Raw genomic sequence first — 24,212 nt, forward strand, 5'->3', positions numbered from 1 at the left:
TGGATATTTATACCAAAAAAATGAAAACATATCCACACAAAAACCTGTACATAAATGTGCTTATCAGCTTTATTTGTAATAGGTAAAAACTAGAAATGACAAAAATGCCATTAAACAGGTAAACTGTTAAATAAACTGGTACATCCATACAATGGATTACTACTCAGCAATAAAAATCAATGAACTATCGACGCATACGGCAACTTGGTGGATCTCAAGGGTATTATGCTCAGTGGGGGGAAAAGACACTTTTAAAAGGCCACATACTGTACGATTCAACTTACACAACACTCTTAAAATGACAAAATTACAGGGAGAACATATCACTGGTTGCTAAGCATTGGGGGATCGTGAGGAAGGAGTCAGTGTGATTATAAAGGGTGATTATATAGAATGAGAATTTTGTAATGATGGTATAGTTCTGTATCTGTATTGCAGTAGTGATTAGACATTCTACACTTATGATAAAATGGCACAGAACTATATGTACACATTATACCCATGTCAATTTTCTGGTTTTGATATTGTACTATAATAATTTAAGATGCAACCACTGGGAAACCAGGTGAAAGGCATATGGCACATCTCTGTACTATATCTTTGCAATCTCCTATGTATATATAATTACCTCAAAATAAGCAGTTAAAATAAAGTTTGCTTAAATATTAACAGAATTTATTGCTACATGACAGATTATAGATTATTAATGCTTTGTCCTTCAACATTTTACTGTATTTTCCTATTGTCTCAGAATAGTCTTATATTATTTTTAAAATAAAAAGAAAATTAATTACAATTAAAAAAAGAGCTTCTATGCAGTGCATATTGCATCCCCAGCCCTTTTCAACCCTTTTTAAACTAATACATACATCCTGCCTTAATCAATGCACGAAAGCTAACTTTGGATAGTACTGCCTGATGTGGAACCCAGAACAATTTACTTGCAAACCATTTTTGCCTGATCTTACCACCCATTTCTCAGATTCCTTATATTTCCTTTGATTCCCATGGTGCTAATGGCATGTCCTTTGAACTACCTTTGTGATTTTGGACTTCAACTGCCTTCACATGTCCTATTTCCTTCTACAATATTTTGGTACCCACTATTGGGTATTCCTCGTTGTGCCCAGTGAGCCCATAGGACCTCATACCTATATCCCTCACTGTTTCCTGCTCTAGCTGACTCTAGAACCTATGTTCTTATCTATGGTACTAGGCAAAAAAAAATTATTCTGATGTTCAGATGGGGTGCTTTCAGCAAACTATTTCAGTGACTAGAAAAGTACACTATTTCCTAAATTAAGCAGATTAATGAAACAGATCATAGTCATGAATGGCAAATCTAAATAATATACCCATAACAGTCAGAGGGCATATAAAATTCTATCTTACATTTCATTCACCTTTATATAAATCACTGTAGAATGTAATTTACTCTATGAATGAGTAAATGTTACCAAATTGCCCATGTGGAGGCAGCATAGGTCATAGACAGGCATCTCCACAGTACAAAATACAACTCTGAAGGCCTAGTACACATGGTTATTTTGGAGGGAAAGTAATCAGTGCCATAATCTCAGTCATCTAAAGGCACTTCTCTTAGCAGTGATCCAAACAGTATGTACCCTCTTGATACAAAGATCCAGAAGCAGATTATCAGAAACACTATAAAAGCATGGATTTTAAAATTAGCTCCTATCTGAATTTTTTAGCAGTTCAATAGCAGAAGTAACATGGCTGACAATTAGCCAATCTGCTGTTTAATAAAACAGTGGACTTAAGGTCAGGCAAATTTTGGTTCAGGTTGTGACTCTGCTTTATGATCCTAAACAATGTTATATCACTGAGGCTCAGTTTCCTCAACTGACTTAACAATGATAATAACCATTACTGTACACAGTTTGTATGACTCAAATGAAATAACAGTTGTAAAAGTTTTAGTTCCATCCCTGCTTCCTTCTCTCCATAAAATATATTTTTGACAAAATTCAACACTGATATCAACATACTAATGGTTAAAAATACTCCCAGTAAACAGGAATAGAAAGGAATTTCCTGTACCTGATAAAAGAGATTTCTTAATACCTATAACTAATAGCATACTTAATGGTGAAATGCTTTCTCTAAGACTGAGAATAAGTAAAAAATGTTACTGTTACTCAACACTGCACTAGAGGTCCTAGGCAGTACAGTAAAAAAGCATACTAATTATAAAGTAAGCTTTATTCACAGATAAAATTATTATCTTTGTAAACAGTGTTAAAGCATTTACTAAAAAAACTGCTATAACTAGTAAGTAAATTTAAAAGTCTCAGAATATAAGGATAATATACAAAAACATCTATTATCTTTACAAATACTAGCCAAAAGCCGTATAGAATATCTGTGGGTAAATGTAACAAAATATTTTTTATTTTTATTTATTTATTTATTTTAGCTGAGCCATCCTGCCACCTGTTAGCAGCTCAGCGGCAGCTCATCTTGGGCCAGGAATTGAACCAGTGACCCTGTTGCTCAGAGCTCACACTCTTGAGTGAGCTCTTAACCAACTGAGCCACTCAACCGGCATCAACAAAAGATTTTTAAGATTTGTATGCTGAAAACTATGAACCAGTGAAAAAAATCAAAGGAAACTAAATAAAGGGAGTATATACTGTGTGTGCGAACTGGAAGATTCAATAGTGTTAAGATCTATTATCTCCAAACTGTTCTACAGTTTAGTACAATACAATAAAAATCACAGCAGGCTTTTCATAAATTTGACAAGCTATTCATAAGTACATGGAAATGCAAACAATCTAGAATAGCCAAAATTATTTTTAAAATGAAGAACAAATTTGGAGTATTTATACTACCCGATTTCAAGAACTACTCTACAGCTATTATTGTGATATTGACATAAGGATAGATATACAGGACAAAAGTACAAATAGAAAGTTCAGAAATAGATCCACACAAACATGGCCAGATAGTTTTCGAGAAAGGCAGCAAGGTAATCAAATGTGAAAAAAAAAACCTGTCTCTTCAACAAATGGTTATGAAGTAATTCAATATCTATATACAAAACAAATAATCAAAGCTTAACCTCCAACCTTCCCTTGCACAACATTTTAAAAATTCAGTTACAAAACAGTCACGGGGATGTAAAGCACAGCATAGGGAATATAGTAAAAATATTTTAATAACTACGTACAGTGCCAGGTGGGTACTAGACTTACTGGGGGATCACTTCGTAAATTATATAAATGTCTAACCACTATGTTTTCCACCTGAAACTAATATAAAATAATCCTGAATATCAACTGTAATTGAAAAATAATTTTAAAAATTTCACACAAAGAGATCACAAACCTAAATATAAGAGCTGAAACAACATAATTTTTAGTAGAAAGAGTAAGTGAAAAAATGTTGTGATCTTGGTTTATACTGATTTCTTTGATTACAAAAGCACATGCCATAAAAGAAGGATTTTAATTGAACTTCATCAAAATTAAAATCGTTTATACTTCAAAAAATATCGTTCAGAAAATAAAAACACGCCACAGATAGGGAGAAATCATTTGACAAATATATATCTGAAAAATTAACTTATACCCCAAATATACAATTTCTTAGGATAATAAGACAAAAAAAACAATTTTTTTTAAATGAACAGAAGACTTGAACACAAACATTATAAAAGGAGATGTAAGAATGGCCAATAAACACATGAAAACAAATGCTCAACTTCATCAGTCATGAGAGTGATACAAAATTGATATTATCATGAGGTACAATGACATAACCATTTAAATGACTCAAATTAAAAAGATGGACAACGGCCAGGATGCAGATCAATTAGGATTCTCATACATTGTGGATGGAAACGCAAAATTTTCTACTATGGAAAGCAATCTGCCTTTGTCTCATGAAAAGAAACACTCACGTACCATAAATCCCAGCAATCTCCTTCTTACGTATTTATTACTCAAGAGATAAAAAAACATCCCCACAGAAGACCTATGTCCAAATGTTCCCTTCACATTTGCCAAAAACTATTCACAATAGCCAAAAACTCAAAACCCAACTGTCAATCAACTAATCGATGGATAAACTGCGGCATACCCATAAAATGTAATACTATTCAAAATATAAAGGAACAGAATAAGCTACTGATAAGCCACAACATGGGTAATCTCAAAAGCATTATGGTAAGTGAAAGAAGCAGCCTGACAAAAAGGCTACATACTGTGTGGGTTTACTTATATGAAATTCTAGAAAAGGCAAAATGAAACAGCCACAAAATAAATCAGAGGTTGCAAGGGACAGAGGCTGGGGAGAGGAGTTTGGTTTCAAATAGCAACAAGGGAATTTGGGTGGAGTGATGGAATTGTTCTAAATCATGATTGTGGTAGTGGTTTCCAGACTATCACCAACTCATCAAACTAAACTTTTTAAATGGTGAATTTTACTGTATGTAAATTATACCTTCTTAGAGCTGACTTAAAAATATATAAATAAAAATAAACACATGTATTTTAAACTTACCGCAGCACTACAACCAGGAAAATTGAAAAAAGTATCAGGACCATGTCTTTGTGGCATCTGATTAAGAACTGATAATAATTTTACTGCATGTCTTGGCTGAGAAAACAAGAAAAAGAAATGTCATTGTACAGATTTAGCAAAAATACCTAATATATCACATTAGCCACTGCACTGTTTTCTAACTAGAGAGAAAATTAATTTCAAATCATTTGCTTAACTCTTTAAGAGGAACAATTTCCATTACAAATTCAAGTTTATATAGCTCTCTAGAGACAAATTGTTGAGCATTAAGTATTAATGCACTGACATTGAATGCTTCTCCCTCTGACCACAGCTTACCCAGATTCCACTTTCTCCTCGAAGCATGCTGAACAAAAGCTTCAACTCCTTGACAGTGATGCTGTAGCTGGCAAGAACCCCCAACATATCAACTAGAAGATCTTCAAAGGAAAATAAAGTTATTCTGAACTCTAGTCATGAGCTGCCATCTGTCAAGGTAATATACTTTTTTAAAGAACAGAAGTTATCAAGTGTCATTTTACATATATATGTATATCTAATATAGCTAACCATCCTCATGAAGAGTCATTCTAATTAATTAAGTCAAGATAAAACAAAAATTAAAGTTTTAGGGCTTTTTCCCCCCAACAGATTTTCACTTCCATTAAGTTTTCTTAGCAAATACATAGATTTTTATGCGTTACTAGAATACACACACACACCCTGCTGTATGCAGGGAAAAGGTAGGCAAAATATGCAAAGGTACATTGACTGAACATTTTAAACTAATAACCATATTTTCTTTTAGAACATGTTCTTGAAATACTCCTTGGCATATTAATAATTCTGAGCACTTACTCATTGCCTGGCATGATTCCAAGTGGTTAACATGTATTAACATCACAAATCCTTGTAACAAGCTTATGAGGTAAGCACTATTATGCCCTTCTAAAAATTAGGAAAGTGAGTCTTACATTACTTACTTACATTGCCCAAGAACACAGTCTAGTAAGTGGTGAAGTTAGGATATGAACATAGGCAGTATGGCTCCACAGCCCTCACTCACACCCACTAGTCTCTAAATGGAAGTATCATTTAAATGCATCACTAATGATACCCATTGTGTTAATGTGTTTATGTGCATATAACAGACACACCAACTCACCAAATAATAAAAAATATATACATTTACTCTCATATCCCTAATTACTTTCTCATCTCTAGACATTGTGAGTCATACCTCTATCAATTGTTTTTTGCAAGAAATTAAACATCTAAATATTTTTATTTCATTTCTTTTGATTTCTGAAGTACTTCCTAAGAATTAAAGCTACTACACAAGTTATTACAATCAATGCACATATACAGTCTAAACAATTTATCATCAATTAATAAAAAATGAGGTTATGATAATTTGAAAGAATTAATTATTGACATGTAATATATATTATCCAATATCATAGATTAATAGCTGGAATTTGAGCCTTTAAAAATACTACATATTTCAAAATAGAAATTTAATATGGTTATTTTCATGAATAAATAATTGATTCTCACTTAATGTCACAATAAGTAAACAATCTCTATAATAAAATTGTGACTGTGGATATGTAATTTTTGAGGAAGATCTTTTAATGAAATAAAATGCTTAATCATTAAAGTAACAAAAACGTTCAGTTACTACATATTAGTCAGAAGATCTATTTCTAAAAGAGAATTCTAGATAAAAATCAAACATCTTAAAACCCTAAGTTAACATGAAGCATTTTTAAGCAATTAGCTTCAACGGCAATCTTCATAGAAGGTATCTTAAAGGTTCACCTACAAATACTTTTCTTAAAAATTTAACATCTATTTCCAAACCTTTATCTCATCTCATGTATATCACAAAAAAGTGATCTATTAAATTTGTATTTAATGGCATAATTATTAAAATTTCTTATTTATTGTGCATGTAACATAACTGAGCAGCTCTATTAAATTTTATAACAGGTCTTTTCTGAACAAGATTTTTAAAGGAAAAATATACTATCTCTATGAAATTCTCATATCAATTTCCTATGGATATTAAGTTTAACCACCTTCTAGTGTTATTTTCACATTATTAAATGAAAGGTACCCTTTGAAATTAACATACTACAAAACATTCACAGTGAAAATTTAGTGTTTTGGTGGTTACTGGTGCTTCATTAGTATGTCATCTAAATTTTAATTTTCCTACTGAGAAGTAAGGTGGAGGTACTTTCAATGCTTAAAATAACAATATATAAAAGTTTTGTTATCAGTATTACTGAGAATGAAGGATAAGAGAATTAAGAAGCTTTGTATAATAGAAAATGTGAAGACATGAACTTCCATGGTACTATCACATTTACTATCACCTTACATCTCAATGCTCATGAATTATGTACCTGTCTATCTACAATGCATGGTACTTGCATCTCATTTTGTAAAATGCACTCTAAAACGTTGTGGCCATTTTATTAGTTACAAAAAAAAATTTAAGGGTTTAAACCCAGATAAAGGATTCAGAGATCACATGATCTTCTATAAAATATGTGTGCATATATGCTTATACAAATAAATTCCTGTTAAACAATGCTAGAATTTACAGAAATGGTACATTTATATTAAAAAGATGTTTTAAGTTTGATTCTCATTTTTCTTCAAGTGAACCATTAGTAACCAATATAGACAATGCTAAACCATTCTCAATAGAGATAGATGCCACTATGAAAGCAATTGGAAATTATTTTTAATATACTCTATAAGAAAAACTAAAATTTTTAAATATTGTTTAAATTTAAAAAGCATTGATCTTTAACCTGTTCCTCACTCCATTCTTCATTAATATTTTGTTCTACTAATATTAAAGCATAAATCAAAATATCATAGTGGATTCTCTAGTGTCTAAACTACATTTAAGGTTTAGACATGATACTGTAAGAAGTCATATAAAACCCTTTTATGTCAGAAGAAACTTATGCTGAAGATTGATAGTTTAAGAGAATCTACATTTTGAACTCTAAATGTTATTTTCTGGGAATGACTGTTGCTCTAGGACCATCTTTCAAAACATTTCTACTGAAGTATATCTAAGCCCAGAGGGAAATGAACTTCAAGGAAGGTAAAGGACTGGTGGAAAGAACCATAGATTTCAAAGTTATTATTTGAAATAACACATAACAAGCACAAAATTTAATAATTTTATCTTTAAATTTCATGCAAATTTTATGTTCTGTTCCATAATATATCTGTGTTTATTTTCATACAAAAGTTTCTCCAAAAAAAATTCAAAGTACAATGGACACTTCCAAAAAAATACATGCTTAATTATCCTAAAACTTTTTAGTTCCTCCTGTCATAGTTCCATATATGCCAAATTAAAGAGCATGGATAGAGCTCTGAGAATTTGATAAAGTGCCCATTACACAGAAATATAATATGTATTATGATATTTTAATCATGTGAAGGTTTAATTAGATACTACACAGAAAGGTATTGTTTATTTTTCTGAAAGATTTCATAGCACTTATTCCACATTATTGAGATTTTTTTCTAAAACCTGAGAAAGCAAAATTAGTAATTGTCTAATACAGAACAAATTACCTTCTATTTGCCAGGTTTTCTCTTAATATAAAAGGCAAATTTTCCATCCATTTCCATTTGTCTATTTTAAATCAAGGTAGCTTCAACAAATTTATATTAGTAATAGAATATAAAAAGAAGTACATGAATCTTTATAAACACTAAATTATACTTTCCTGTCAGGTAACCTCATACCTGCTATCATGTCATCTACAGCACTCATTTTCAGCAATACTTGTTCAATTAGCCCAACTTCTGTGCTAGTCTGTAAATTCCGAACACTTTTTCGTAGAATGGCTGTAAACATGCTCCATATTTCTGCTTGACATGTTACATCACAGTGCTCCAAAAGCTCAGTCATGCATGTTATACTCTCAGCATCCTGGATAATAAAGTTCATCTCCAAGTCAAATTCTCCACCAACCAGCTGAAAATAAACAGAAAGGAACAATATGTAATGATATGGCGGGAGGTTATTTATAACAACAAAATAAAATAATACCAAATATTCAATAGCAAGAAAGTATAGCTACTCTAAAAAATTTCAAGTCTTCTAGTCGAAAACTAATTTTGATAAAAATGCATAAGCTACAAATAAATGAAGACTTCAAATGAGCACAGAAAAACGTGTTGTTTTTTAATGGAAAAGGTGATTTCAAATCTAGAACAAAGCAAAACAGCATATGACTACCAGGTGGGATTCAGGTCAAATTCCTATAAAAAGGAGTTGGCTCTTAAAAGTGATAAACACTAGAAGATGCAGAGTTCACTGATGATAAATTTTACGTGATAATATGTAAATGTTGAGATAATAAAATCAATATTTAAGAAAAAGTTTAAAAGAGAAATACCTAATATCTTGTAATACTTTTTAAAGAACTGTGAAATGATAAAGAAAGGTGATTTAACAGCAACATGTTTGACTTGTGGCATTATGCCACATTAGTCAAAAGTATTAGTGTCCCTACCACATGCTACTTTAAGTATAGTGATAGACAAATACACACAGAATAAAAGCCATACCACAATGACACTCTTAGTCTCTGCTGATCAATAGTGCATGAATTATTTATTATATTCAGTTATAAGTACCATTCTTTTTTTTTTTTTTTTTAGCTCAGCCATCCTGCCACCTGTTGGCAGCTCAGCAGCAGCTCAGCTCAGGCCGGGAGTCGAACCGCTGTTGCTCAGAGCTCACACACTTGAGCGAGCTCATAACCAACTGAGCCACTCATCCGGCCCCATAAGTACCATTCTTAAAGAACATTGACAAACCAGAAGTCTTTTTGGTCTAGAGAATGGAAAATTTTGGAAGACAATAATAGCCATATACAAAACGCCTGATAATTTTAAAGTTATTCATTCATTCAACAAATATTTAATTTATTAAAGACTAGGACTTACTGTTCGAGGAACTAGGGACATATCCATGGATCCCCCCAAAAAAAACAACTTATGCACTAATAGTGCTAAATTCCAAGAATAAAGATGTATAAATGTATACAGTATGTATACTGTATCCCGAAAAAGGTTGAAGTTGGCTTACAAGTACGTAAAGCATAAAAGAAGATATAAAGAGTGAGAAATTGGCAAAGAAGAAACAAAGGAAAAGTAAGATTATGGACAGATAGGGACTAGAAATTAAATTCAAAACATAGAATTAATTTTCCATCAATGAAAGGTGTTCATTAATATGGATGAATGACCATGTGGTATGATATAAATGGGATAAATAATAGTAATAACAACAGTACCACCCAACCGTACATGCCATTTAGTGCTATTCTAATTGCTGTACACATATTTTATAATTTAATTCTGACTACAATTCATGAGAAAAAAGCTACTATTATCTTCATTTTACAGATAAGGAATCACAGGCAAAGAAAGTTTAAGTTGCAAAAGAGCACAAAACTAGTAGGTAGAGGATCCAGGATCAAAACCCAGTAAGTCTACACAAGTATATACAAGCAATAAAATCTCACTTAAGAATGCTTTTAAAGTCTTCTAAAATTTAAGAATTTTAAAACAAAACATTCTCAAATTCCAAAATATTATACTCTATACACATTTTTCTCTGTAACACCTACAAAATTCAATTTTATAAGAAACTAGCCCTCATGATATCATCTGACCTTTTTCACAGACCGAGATACTGTCTCTGGTTAAAGGCTGGTTTTTACTTCTATTTACGAAACAACTTCAACTCGTCTTATTTCTGGTTTATTAACAATAACAGCTATAAGAGCAGTTGACTCTGAATTCAGACTTCCTGGATTCAGTTTCCAGCTGCACCACTCACTTGTGGTGTGACTTAATGACACCACTTCTCTAAGCCTCAGTTATTTCATCAACAACATGGGAATAAAAGTAATTGGGTTTTTATAAGGATTAAATAAAGTAACTGGTTATAAGCACTTAGGAACACAGTTAGGCATATACTTACCATTTAGTTAAGGTTAGCTAGTATCTAGTATCTAAGATTAGCTAGAATAAAAAATATATGGTACACACACACACACACACAAACACACACTTAAACATTACTTAGCAATAAAAAGAATGAAATCTTGTTATTTGTAACAACATGGATGGCCCTAAAGGGTATTATGCTAAGTGAAACAAATCAGACAAAGACAAATACCATATAACTTTACTTATATGTGGAATCTATATAAAAACAAAACAAATGAACAAACAGAACAAAAACAGACGCATATATATGGAGAACAAACCAATAGTTTCCAGAGGGAAGGGAGATGGGGTACAATGGGTGAAAAAGATGAAGTTGAATAAAAGGTACAAATTTCCAGTTATAAAATAAATAAGCCACAGGGATATAATATAAAGCATCCTGAAAAATAGTCAATAATATCTAATAAATTTGCACAGTGACAGATGGTTACTAGACATATCTTACTGATCACATCATAGGGTATATAAATTGAATCACTATGTTGTACACCTAAAATTAATATTGTATACCAACCACACTTAAGTAATTTTTTTAATTACTGTACAAAAATTTGGATATAAAATGATGACTTTGAAATATAATGTCTTTTGAAAGTATTAAGGTTTATAATTATTAGCAATTTAAATATCTTGTTTATTTTTTAAATAGTTTTTAAATATCTCTATTTTGAAACCTTATATTAGGATCATATGGGGTAATTTGGTGTTCATTAATTAGACCAAACTCGACAATTATTAACCAGTTGGATTTCTTTGTAACTTACTCTGCTGGATAAACTCTAAACCAGATAACATTGCTTCTAAAGTTCCAATTTTATACCCTAGATCCAGCTTCCTCTATTTCCCATTCCCCATCTACCATCATAAGGAGCATTTCTGTAATGCCATCTCGCACTTCATCTAAAATTCTTCAGATATGTACTAGCAATACGTGGCATAGGGTTCTCTCCCAACTCTTAAATTTATTAACTTCCATTAAACCTCCAATTATCAGTTTAGATATCACTTAACCCAGAAAGCCTTCCCAGTAACCACAAAGATGACCTTTTTCTCTGAACTCACATTACGACCCATGCACACTGCAGCTATCACTACATGATATCATAAATGTTTACAGATTTCTCTCTAGGTCCCACATTACAATAAGCTTTGTAGGGTTAAGGACCATTTCTATCTAACTATCCACTATTTCTACACCACTAACACACTATCAAGCCCAGTAAATTATTCAATATTTACCATGGACTGGGAAGATGGCAGGATGGGCGGACAGGATAGAGGAAAGCAGGCTGGTGGAAGGCTTCCCTAAACCATGGTCAGTAGCCAAGCTGTAAGCCAGGCTTTCTACTCTACTTTTCTCCTTCAGCAATGAATTGCTTTTATTGCCATAAAACTTATTTAATGTTCCAAAGATGATCACAAAGCCAAAGAAGATGTTTTCTCATTCCTGTTTATACACCTCAATGGCCTTACATTTTTTTCTATCAATACATGGAAAATATTGGGTTGGTGGAAAAGTCATGACATATTTTTTTCTATGTTTTTCATTGCAAAAATGCGTCATGACTTTTCCGACAACCCAATATGTAAGGTTTCACAGGTAAAATTCAAGAGATTTGTATTATTGACTAAGACAATAAATATACCACATACAATTGTTCAAATCAGTCTGAAATATATTTCCACTACCAGTTTCTAATTAAAGTGAAATTACTTTACAACATCTTCCTTTGAAAAAGAATTGTGGGAGTGACATCACCAAAAAGTGGCAGACAGGCCAACCCCAGGGTTCTGTTCTTTTCCTTATAAAACTAATGAGCTGGTAAAAACTATCAGATTGAACTTCTGAACTCTGGAATCAAGTCAAAAACATATAACCACCATGGAAAGACTTGGTGAAGAAGCAACTACTGTTTTGGTAAAAAGCATTGTTCCACCTCGAACCGCCCACACCCCAGGTTGACAACAGTCTTGAGGACAACAGCATGCACTGGATATGAGGACTGCTATTCCCACAGGGAGCAGCAGGGACCTTGTTTTCAAAGACTGTCTTTGTGGGTCTCAAATATCTGACAGCTCCCTGAGGACATATGCAAAGAGTTCCCTTTGTTTCACCCAACTCAGAACATCTCCAGGGCTGGAAAACTTTTGTTGAGTGTTTAAAGGCACAGGTATTAGCTACATCAGCCTGGGACCAGGGATGATACTTGGGACAAGCAATAGACACACCTGGAAGCCTGGGAAGGGAGAAGTGGGGAAAGGAAATATATGTAAGAGGTCTTTTAAAAGCTGTCTTGTATACCAGGGAATTGAGAAAGCCACATGCATGCTCAAAGCAGGTTGCACAGTCCAAAAACGTCTTCAAAAGACCCTAAGCTTTCACCTGTAGCAGGCTTTAGGCTCTACACAAGTAGAAAGTAAAAGCTAAGGCCGAGTTTAAACAGCCTAAGAGCTGAAGGAATATCCGGAACACAGAACAAGTCTGAAAAGATGAAGAGAGTATTTTCTTTTTTTCGTCTTTTCTCCTTTCCTTGGTTCCAGGCACTTAAGGTAAATCCATCAAAACACCATTCACCACCAAACTAACAGAACACAGACTTCAAAGGCCACACATGACAGGAACACAGAGCTTCGGAATGTAGCTTAGAAAAGTCACTAAGCACACAACCCACAACAGCCGGAACAAACACAATGGAGAAGTGAGAAGAATCTGATTTCCAGAGTTTCCACATCACAATATTCAAAATGTCCAGTTTACAACAAAGAAACCATGAGACATGCAAAGAAACAAGAAAAGATGGCCCATCTAAAGGACAGATTAATTTAATGTTCAAAATTTGGTAACTACATTTGTCTTGAATATGTTCTCCCTCTATTCTGTCTTTCTGCTTTTTTTTTTCTTTCTTAGTAAATAGATGTCTTTTACTGTAAGTCAATCAAAACACTTGTAGAAGCAGATATAACCTAAATTATAAATCTCTTAAACTATGAATTTCTAAAGAATGTATCTTTAAGATAAAGCAATATCTATATGAAATTTTACAAAAAAATTAAAATGTGGAAACATAATTAAAAACCGTCCTTTGTGAACATTTATTATGTGCTAAGTAATTTATGTACATGATAGCCTCATTGAAGTCTTATAACTCTGTGAGATGAGTATTTCAAACAAGAAAATTGAAGTCGGCATAAGTTAAGTAACTTGCCTAAGGTCCCAAAGCTAATGTCAGCATCAGAATTTGTCAATAGCATACAGAATTAAGAAGTTATCTATACCAGAGAGACCACCCCCAGAATATAAATATATACCGCCACGAGTCCTCTAACCTTCAAGATCTGCTATTAAACATTAGCCTAAAAATTAAGGACTTTTAGATGCATTTAGTAAATAACAGAAAAATACTTTACAATTTGGACATGAACATAATAAAATAAAAGTTAATGATCCTAAATCCAGCTGAAAAACTAAGTAAAAAAAAAAAAATAGAAAATTACTTGTTTCCTCTCTTTCACACCAGTCCTCTCTACAAGTAATTCCTATTGGCAATCTTTCTGTGGTATAAAAATAACTATACCCAAGAGTATAACAAATGTTGTTCCAAATACAATCCAAAAAACTCTAGGGGAAGGGAGGAAAAATCAAAGGGAGTGACAATCATACAATAAGTGACTTATTTAAAATATATTTTAAACAACATGCACTTGTTCAAAAGCAGTACAACCACCTTTATAATTGCTTTATATGACTATAACGAACACATATAGCATACCTGGCTGCTTACATATAGCCAACTGGTATGTAAAATGAAGTGAAAATTATAAGTGTTAATTGTCAAACTATCATATTAAACCATCATATTAAATTCTAACTACTAGCCTAACATTGAAAACCTTAAGAAATCCATTTCATAAGTAAAAACAAAATAAAGTCTTCTGCAGACAAATGAAAGCTGAAAGAACTTATTGCCTGAAGGCTTTACTACAAGAAATGTTAAGATAACTTCTTCCAACAGAAGGAAAACAATACCAGATGGAAATCTGAAATGTCACAAGAAATTGACAAGTCCCAGAACTGTTAAGTCTGTTGTTAAATACAAAAGACATTTTTCATTTTTCTGAAGCAAAAAATAAGAACAGTGTATAAGGGATTTATAACATATTTAGAAGGAAAAACAATGATAGCAAGAGCACAAAAGTCGGAAAGGAGAAATATATACTTTTTAAAAAGGTTCTTACCGCATACTTGAAGTGGAATACTATTTGGAGGCAGAAGGTGGTAAGTTAATAATGCATATTGTAAACTCTAGAAAAAAAAGCACTAAATGTAAAAAGGAAATACTAAGGACCTTAACAGACACCTTATTGAAGAAGACATACAAATTGCAAATAAAATTATGAGAAGATGCTCTGTACCACGTTATCAGGGAAATGTCAATTAAAACAATGAGATACCACTACACTCCTTTCAGAATGACCAAAACCCAGAACACTGACAATACCAAATGCTGGTGAGAATGTAGAGCAACAGGAACTCCCATTCACTGCAGTTGAGAATACAAAATGGTACGGCCACTTTGGAAGACAGCTTGGTGTTTCTTACAAAACCAAACATATTCTTACAATATTATCTAGCATTATGCTTCATGGAATTTACTCAAAGGAGCTGAAAACTTGTGTACATACAAAAGTATACACACAGATGTTTACAGCAGCTTTATTCATAATTACCAAAACTGGAAAGCAACCAAGATGTTCTTCAGTGGGTTAATGGTGCATACAAACAATAGAGTCATCATTTCACACTAAAAAGAAATGCACTATCAAGTCATGTAAAGGCATGGAGGAATCTTAATTACATATTACTAAGTGAAAGAAGCCAATCTGAAAAGGCTATGTACTGTATAATTCAAACTATATGACATTCTGGAAAATGTAAATTATGGAGACAATAAAAGGATCAGTGTTTGCCAGGGGTTTGTGAAGAAAGGGATGAATAGGTGGAGCCCAGAGGACTTTTAGTGCAATGAAAATACTCTGTATGATACTATAATGGTGAATACATGTCATTATATATTTGTCAAATCTATAGGATGTACCACCAAGAGTGAACCATAAGGTAAACTATGGACTTGGAGTGATTATGATGTAACCATGTAGATTCGTTGACTGTAACAAATGTACCACTCTGGTGGGGGGTGTTGATAATGGGGGATACTATACATGTGTGGAGGCAGGGAATATATGGGAAATTCCTGTAGCTTCCCTTCAATTTTTCTGTGAACCTAAAACTGCTCTAAAATGTTAAAGTCTCAATTTTTTTCAAAAAAAATTAAAGAAACAAATAGGTATAGTTAATAAGTCAATGGGAGATGTAAAACAACATCATAACAAATATTCAATTAACTTAAAACAGGACATGAAAAAGGAAGCAAAACAAAAAGAAAGATGTGATAACAAAATAAATAGCAAAGGTAGCCAACAGAAATGTGATATTAATTACATTAAATGCAAATAATCTAAAACCATCACTTAAAAGGCAGAGATTACAACAATGTATAAAATATAGCAAGCTCCAACGATATTCTATACACCAAAAAAAAAAAATTGTAGATGTCAGCAAACTTTTTCTTAAAGGGCCATATATATAATAAAACTTTTAGACTTCCAAGCCATATGGTCTCTATCATAACTCAATTCTGCATATATAACTTGTAAACAGCCACATATGATATGTAAATGATAAGGTGTGGCTGTGTTCCAGCATGCCTTAATTGTAAAGTTTATAAATAAACTTTATTTATAAAACCAGGCAGCTAGCACACGAGCAATACTTTGTGGATAATGGGGAAAATAAAATGAAATAAGCATTTCTAAGACAATCATTTAAAATCCAGAGACTATTAAGAAAGTGGCTCTATGCACACCTGTGCATCAGTTCTGGGTTATTATTCAGCTGCTAAACTGTTGCTAACTCAGCTCAAGGTTGAGTCATGAGCATCCTAGAACAACACACTCCATGAACACACACAGACTTGAACTCCTCCTTAAAGTTTCTGCCCCCCTTGTTTGCAAACTGGAACGAACCAATCCCTGTTAACCTAGCCAGCAATCCTTCATTTGCATGGAGGAACTGCACTGGTGGTTTTGTCTTTATAAACCCTGCCTTTCTTCTCTCTGGAGCACAATTTAGGTTGCTACCTGAATTTGTGTCTCCCAGGCTGCAACTCTTTTTCCTCAAATAAATGCTTTTTGTTCTTTATTACAGAGTGAACCTCTACTTTGGTTGACATCACCAACCCCATAATTAAAGTATAAAGAAACAGACAGGTTAAAAGCAAAAGGATGGCAAAAGATACACCATACAAACACAATTGAAATGATGTAGCTAACTAATATCAGACAAAGTAGACTTAATAAAAGAAAATAACCAGGGATTTTCTATAAAGAGAAAGGGGTTGACTCATCAAAATGACATAGCAATCCTAATTATGAATGCATCTAATAACAGAGCTTCAAAAAGTAGGAAGCAAAGTCTAATACAAATGAAAAGAGAAACAGACAAATCTGCAATTTGGTTGGAAATTTCAAAACTTCCCCCTCCATTATTGGTTGATTTAGAAGACCAAAAAAGAATTCTTAAATAAATCATTAAGAATAAAGAAGACTTAACAAACATTATCAATCAACTTGATATCATTTTTATGTAGGCATATAAAACACTCCATCCAACAACAATAAAACACATTCTTTTCAAGTGCGCATCAAATATTCACCAAGAATATCATGAGATGTAAAAGAAATCTGAATGAAATTCAAAATTCTGGTCACAGTAAAATTAACATAAAAATCAGTAACATTATACATCAGGGAAAGAAATACCAAGTATCTGGAAACTTATTCTAAATAACCTCGGTCAAAGAAGGAGTAACCAGGATTTTTTTTAATTTAACTAAATGAAAATAAAAACACAACATATCAGAATTTATGGGATAGAGATAAAACAGTGCTTCAAGAAAATTTACAGCATTAACTGCTTATATTACTAAAGAAGAAATGTTTCAAATCAACCATCTCAGTTTCTACATTAAGAACTAGAAAAAAGATGAGCAAATTATACCCAAAGTAAAACAGGAAAAAATAATTAAAATGAGACAAATCAAAGATATAAAAAGAGCAAAACAATAGAGGAAAATGATGATGAAACCAAATGCCAGTTCTTCAATTTATCAAGGCAGATGAATCAAAGTGTGAGTGTGTGTGTGGGGGGGGGCAGATTTGGGAAAGGCTAGAGAGGGATACAAATAAGCACAAAGGAGTCATCACTACAGATCCGATCCTACCTACATACAGTAAAAGGATAAGAAGTGATCCTGCTAACCAACTTTTGTCTATAAATTTGAGAACTTAAATGAAAAACACAAATCATTTGAATGATATAAACTACCAAAGCATGCTTATGAAGAAATAGAAAACTTAAGTAGTCCTATGTCTATTACAACAATTTGTACTTAACAAAACTGCATACAAACAAAACCCAAGATCCATATGATTTCACATATGAATTCTACCGATTACCATCAATAATTACTATCAATTCTACAAAATCTTTTCCCAAAATTTTAAAGAGAGAGAACACTTCCAAACTCATTTTGTAGTCCAACAATACCATAATAAATCTAGAAAAGCATATCAGAGGGAGGAAAAAAAAAACTACAACCAAACAACCCTCATGAACACACACACACACACACACACACACACACACATTAACAAATCATAGAGCAAATCAAATACAGCAATACATCCAAAAAAAGAAAAAAATATACATCATGACCAACTACATTCATCCCAGGAATGCAGCTTTAGATTACCAATCAGCATATCAAACAATGTAATTCACCCTGTCAACAGACTAAAAACAAAAGCCATACAATCATTTCAAAAGATACAGAAATGTCATTTGAAAAGATTCAAAGCAATTCATTAGAAAAACTAGGAAAAATAAACCTGAAGCTGAAGCTGAATAATACTGAACATCAACTATAATTTAATATATATACATAGTCACGAGATGTGGAGTACAGCATAGGGAATAAAGTCAATGGAATTGTAACAGCTATATAAGATGTCAGAGGAGTAGTAGATTGGGAAGGGGGGTTATCACTTTGTGAGGGGTGTAAATCTGTAACTATTACATTGTTTTGTACACCTGAAACAAATAAAAAGAAGAAAAAGCAAAACTAGGAATATAAAGAAACTTTTACACCACGATAAAAGGCAGCTATGAAAAACCTACCACTGACATTATGCTAAATGGTGAATGACCACATACTTTTCAGGAATAAGGCAAGGATGTTCTCTCCAACCACTTGTATTCAGCCTTATGATGAATATATTTGTAAGATCTGTACACTTAAAGGTATAAAATTGAGATTTTTTTTCAAAAAAGAGAGAAAATAATATTTAAATTTAAACAGATATAGAAATATTATCCTTTGCAAGGACTGGAAGAGATCAATTCCACCCAAATTTTTACACAATCCTAATCAAAATTGTGGCTTTCTTTTTGTTAGAAACTCACAAGCTGATTCTAGAATGTATATGAAAATTAAAAGGGCCTATATTAGCATAAACAAATCTGAAGTAGAACTTGAGATGCCCAAAACTACCAAAATTTATGACTTACTATTAAAGCCACATGAATCAAGACAACGTGGTGTTGCTATAAGAATGAACATATGCATTAATAGAACATAACAGACAGTCCAGAAATATACCCAAATAAAAAAACAAAAAAACAACAACAGATGATCAATTATAGACAAAGGTGTCAAATAATAGGGAAGGAACAGGATATACAAATAGTGAGGAACAACTAGATATCCATATGTCAATAAATGAACTTTGTCTCTTACTTTACACCATTCACAAATGTAAGAGTTAAATATCTAAATATCCTCAAAAAATATTTGACTTTGGATTAAGCAAATATTTTTTAAACAGGCCAAAGAGGACGAACTACATTAAAAAATGATAATTTGGACTTCTGAAAAATTAACTATTACAAAAATGAAAAAAGAGAAATCACAGCCTGAGAAGAAATATTTTGAAATCATGTATCTGATAAAAGATTTGTATCCAGAATATATAAAAAGCTCTCACATCTTGATAATAAAAAGACAACCCAATTTTTAGAACAATGGGAAGATCTAAACATATTTCAAAAAAGTATATAAAAATGTGCTATAACCACATGAAAAAATGCTTAACATCATTTGTCATTAAGAAACACAAATTAAAACCAATAATAAAACCGATAATAAAAAAAACAAATTAAAAAGCTACAATACACACCCACTCGAGTCACATAAAAAAGACTGACAATAACAAGTGTTAAAGAGGATATGAAACAGTTAGAACCCCCACACATTTCTAGTGTGAACACAAAATGACACAGTCACTTTGCAAAACATATTGGCAAGTTTCTTATAATGTTAAACATAAATTTACCCATACATCCCAGCAATTCTAGTCTTAAGATATTTATCCAATGGAAATGAAAACATAGGTTCATGCATTTTTACCACAATATTCTACAAATGTAAACAACCCTACTGGAAACAACTTGAAACAAGACTCTCTTAAATTTCAGTTTCACCACTTTAGTAATTAAAAAAAAAAAAATCACTGTGTAGCTACTGTGAATAGCAAAGCCCTATAGCAGATCTCCACTTCCTTTGCCCCTGCCCTTTCCACCACAGCTAGATAACTTTTTCACAACACAAATGTCACTCCTGGAGCTTACAGCCTTTCAGTGGCTTCCCACTGCTCCTATAACAAAATGTAAGCTTTTTCCCACAGTCTATAAAACCTGAATAAATCTTCATGTCTCCCTCAGCAATTTCATCTCGGGTTGCTCCCCACTGCTCCCCTTTGCTCATTAGAGACTCCAATCACTCAGATTTTGATGAGCTCCTTAACAGACCTTGTTTCCTCCAACTCCCAGGCTTTTGCTCACTGTTCCGTCTGCAGTGTTCTTTCACTGGTTCTTTGACTGATGTGAAAAGTGGACACAAGTGGAGCCGTTTTAAAACAGAGCTAGAGCAGTCCATTCTAGAGGAACTGTCTTACATGTCTTACTCCTTGAAACTATGAAATATTTGAACTGGGCAAAAAGCCTTTGGGTTAGGCCAAATAACACTGTCTTACAAAAAACTGTTTATAAAGCTAACAGGAAAGCAGACATTATGACCATAAGAACTGATGATTATGGGCATCTTTAGAATCAGTATCAGCCATGTCTAGTTAAGAATAACCTAGCTTACTAGCAATGGTAGAAAATCCTTTCTTCTTTGCATGTAATTATTTCCCTTCCTTTTCTCATAGAAACCTCTTGTCTTCACTCCATAATCTGGACATAATTTGGGTTTCTGGCTGAATCTATGCCCCGAATTGCAATTCTTTTTTATCTCAAACACTTGTTGCCTCTCACTCTTTCTTATATTTCAGGTCTCAGTCTCAACTGCCATCTCTTCAAAGGGGCATTCACTGACTATTCTACCTAAAGTACTCATATGTCTCCATTATTCTAGATCAAAATATATTATTTTATTCAGAACACTAATTACAGTCTATATTTGATGTGTTTATTACCTGTCTTCCACAAAAAAATATAAGCCCCTAAAGGACAGAGTCCTAGGCTTGCTCTCCATTGTATATCCTAATATATATATATATCCATTTTATATCCTATATAACCTCCATTATATATACCCCAGTGTCTGGTTTATAATGTAACTTTTATGCAAGAGGGCCAAGAAATTCAAGTAGCTAATGAATCACTTACAGTCATACACTGCTGAACAACAGGGATATGTTCTGAGAAATGCATTGTTAGGCGATTTCATTATCGTGCAAACGTCAGTGCATGCACTTCCACAAACCTAGATGCTATAGCCTATGGCACACCTAGGCTATATGGTATGGCCTATTGCTCCTAGGCTACAAACCTGTATAGCTTTTACTCTACTGAATACTGTAGGAAACTGTTACATAATGGTAAGTATTGGTGTACCTAAAACATATCTCATCACAGAAAAGGTACAGTAAAAATATGGTATAATAGATTTTTTTTTGAAAAATGGTCCACCTGTATAGGGTACTTACCATGAGTGGAGCTTGCAGGGCTGGAAGTTGCTCTGGGTGAGTCAGTGAGTGAGTGACAGGGGAATGTGAAGGCCCAGGACATACTATCCACTACTATAGACTATAAACACTGTACACTTAGGCTACGCTAAATTTATTTTAAAATTTCTTTCTTCAATAAAGTAAACTTAGCTTACCGTAACTTTTTTTTACTTTATACACTTTAATTTTTTAACTTTTCTACTCTTTTGTAATAACGCTTAAGCTTAAAATGCAAACACATTGTACAGCTGCGCAAAATTTTTTTTCTTTATATCCTATTCCACATGCTTTCCATTTAAAACAAAAATTTTTTTCACTTTTTAAATGTTTTTGTTAAAAACTAAGGCACAAACCCACATATTAGCCTAGGCCTACACAGGATGAGGATCATCAACAGCACTGTCTCCCACCTCCACCTCTTGTCCCACTGGAAGGTCTTCAGGGGCGATAACACCAGGGAGCATCACCTCCTGTGGTAACAATGCCTCCTTCTGGAAGACCTCCTGAAGGACCTGCCTGAGGCTCTTCTTGAGGACATGTCAATCTTTTCAGAAATATGTCCATGCTAATTTGCTTGGTTTCTTTTTTATTTCCCATCATAGATTTGCTTGTAAGCAGGTAATGTACCATGAACATTCCTCTTTATTACTGAAAACCTTTTGGTGTTGGGGTCCATGCTTTCAAACTTTTTAAGGATCTTGTTGAGTGTGCAAAAGTTTCTGCTATACCCGTCACTGTGAATCTTCTTGGGTGTTCTTTTTCTTCTGCAGTTCCAGTGGTATGTTCCAGTTCAGTTCCAACAACACCCCATTAGTCAGTTCCTCAGGAACTTCCTCTGGGAGCTCCTCCATGTCACCCTCATCCACACCCAGGTTCAAGACATTTGCCGTCTCAACCTCAGCCTTGTGGATTTTTCCAACCTCCTCTCCTTGGCCAGTCCTTTATGTCATGGGTGGGTTGCGATGTCACGGTGATAGGAACTTTTCAACTCCATTATTATCTTATTGGTCCATTCATATATGTGCTCCATTGCTGACAGAAACAACTTTATACAGTGCATAACTGTACTAAGTATATTTCCCATTAGATAGATTAATACTTAGATTCCAACACAAGTTAACTCCATTTTTCATCATAAAACCTTAAAATCCCTTCACAAATAATCTTCGTTATGTATTTTAGTGTGTGCATATATGCATGCATGCATGCATGCATGCATGCGCATGCGCACACACACGCATGCGCACACACACACACACACACACACACACACACACAGCAGTGTTTATATACAAAGAAATCGTATGGAATCAATCACATCAAAGTCTAACTCACAGGTGTTACATAAGAGCATAATGCAATCTATTTCTAACCTTTGAAATTCTAATTATAAATAATACTTTAATATCTGAGGTTTTTAAGAGTCCGCTGCTTTGATATGAAAATATAACTTATTCTAGACATTTCCCTTAATTTAAATGTAACTGTGTAAATTATTACTTTTAAATGGATGAATAAAGATAACCAAAGATTGTATATTTAAAAACTCTAACATCTACATTCCATCCTTTTATCTAAATCTCCAAATTCAGTCATAAATATACCAGGGCTCTGAGAAAGATAAATAAAATCTGCACACATAAATCGCAGTTATACATATTGTTATTCAAATAAGGTTATTATGTAAGTTCTCTAATAGATCACATAGAAAAATTTTTATAATATGGGTCGTGTGTGTGTGTGTGTGTGTGTGTGTTAAGTTTTAAAATTAGTAATTTAAATTCTAAAATATTTTTACAATTATTCTTAATCTTCATAATGTTGTTGAGGCTTTTTCCTCATGATTTGAGACATGACTTGAATTAAATAACATATTGGTTAATATGATATTAGTTGTATAAAGTAATATGTTTAAGTTCACATAAAAGAAAATGTAAAATTAATACTGAAAAAGAATGAAAAGTAGTTATATATACTATGAGTTGGCTTTTGGTATTTATTTTTTAAGTATTCTGGGATCAAATACAGAAACCAACAAATCTCATGAAGAGCTGTAATCATATTACAAAAATAAAAATCTACATTTTTGAAGTAGATTTTATGCATGTACGGGATGAATGCAATAAGGCTTTAGTTTATGAAAGGAAAATAAAACCATCTAAATAAAAAGAAGTAGGAAGTAATCATTTTTATTTTATGTTTTATCACTTTGTTATTCATGTTTTACATGATTAAACTATCCTGGAATTCTAGAACTCAGGTGTTTTAAAAATTCACTATTTACATGCACAACTGGGTTCATTTTATAAAAATAAACAATTATTGAAATGTATTAATCCAAGTCATGGGTTATCGATAGTCAGATACTACCTAAAATACCTTTAAATAACACAATCTTGCTGAACTACTCAAGGTTTTAACAGGCCCTAACCTCC

General features: G+C 32.8%; 1 protein-coding gene across 1 annotated transcript in view; it reads right to left on the minus strand.

Moving 5' to 3' along the window:
- The window catches only part of NBEA (neurobeachin), a 707,336-nt gene that overhangs the window by 622,811 nt on the left and 60,313 nt on the right, over positions 1 to 24,212 (minus strand). The window contains exons 2-4 of the mRNA XM_019653151.1: positions 8,311 to 8,542; positions 4,867 to 4,967; positions 4,528 to 4,623 (exon numbers count right to left, since the gene is read on the minus strand). Coding sequence (XP_019508696.1) covers positions 4,528 to 4,623; positions 4,867 to 4,967; positions 8,311 to 8,542 — 429 coding nt within the window. The remainder of the gene's footprint in view (positions 1 to 4,527; positions 4,624 to 4,866; positions 4,968 to 8,310; positions 8,543 to 24,212) is intronic.

The sequence above is a fragment of the Hipposideros armiger genome, unplaced genomic scaffold (genome assembly GCF_001890085.2).
Source record: "Hipposideros armiger isolate ML-2016 unplaced genomic scaffold, ASM189008v1 scaffold_198, whole genome shotgun sequence".
NCBI lineage: Eukaryota > Metazoa > Chordata > Mammalia > Chiroptera > Hipposideridae > Hipposideros > Hipposideros armiger.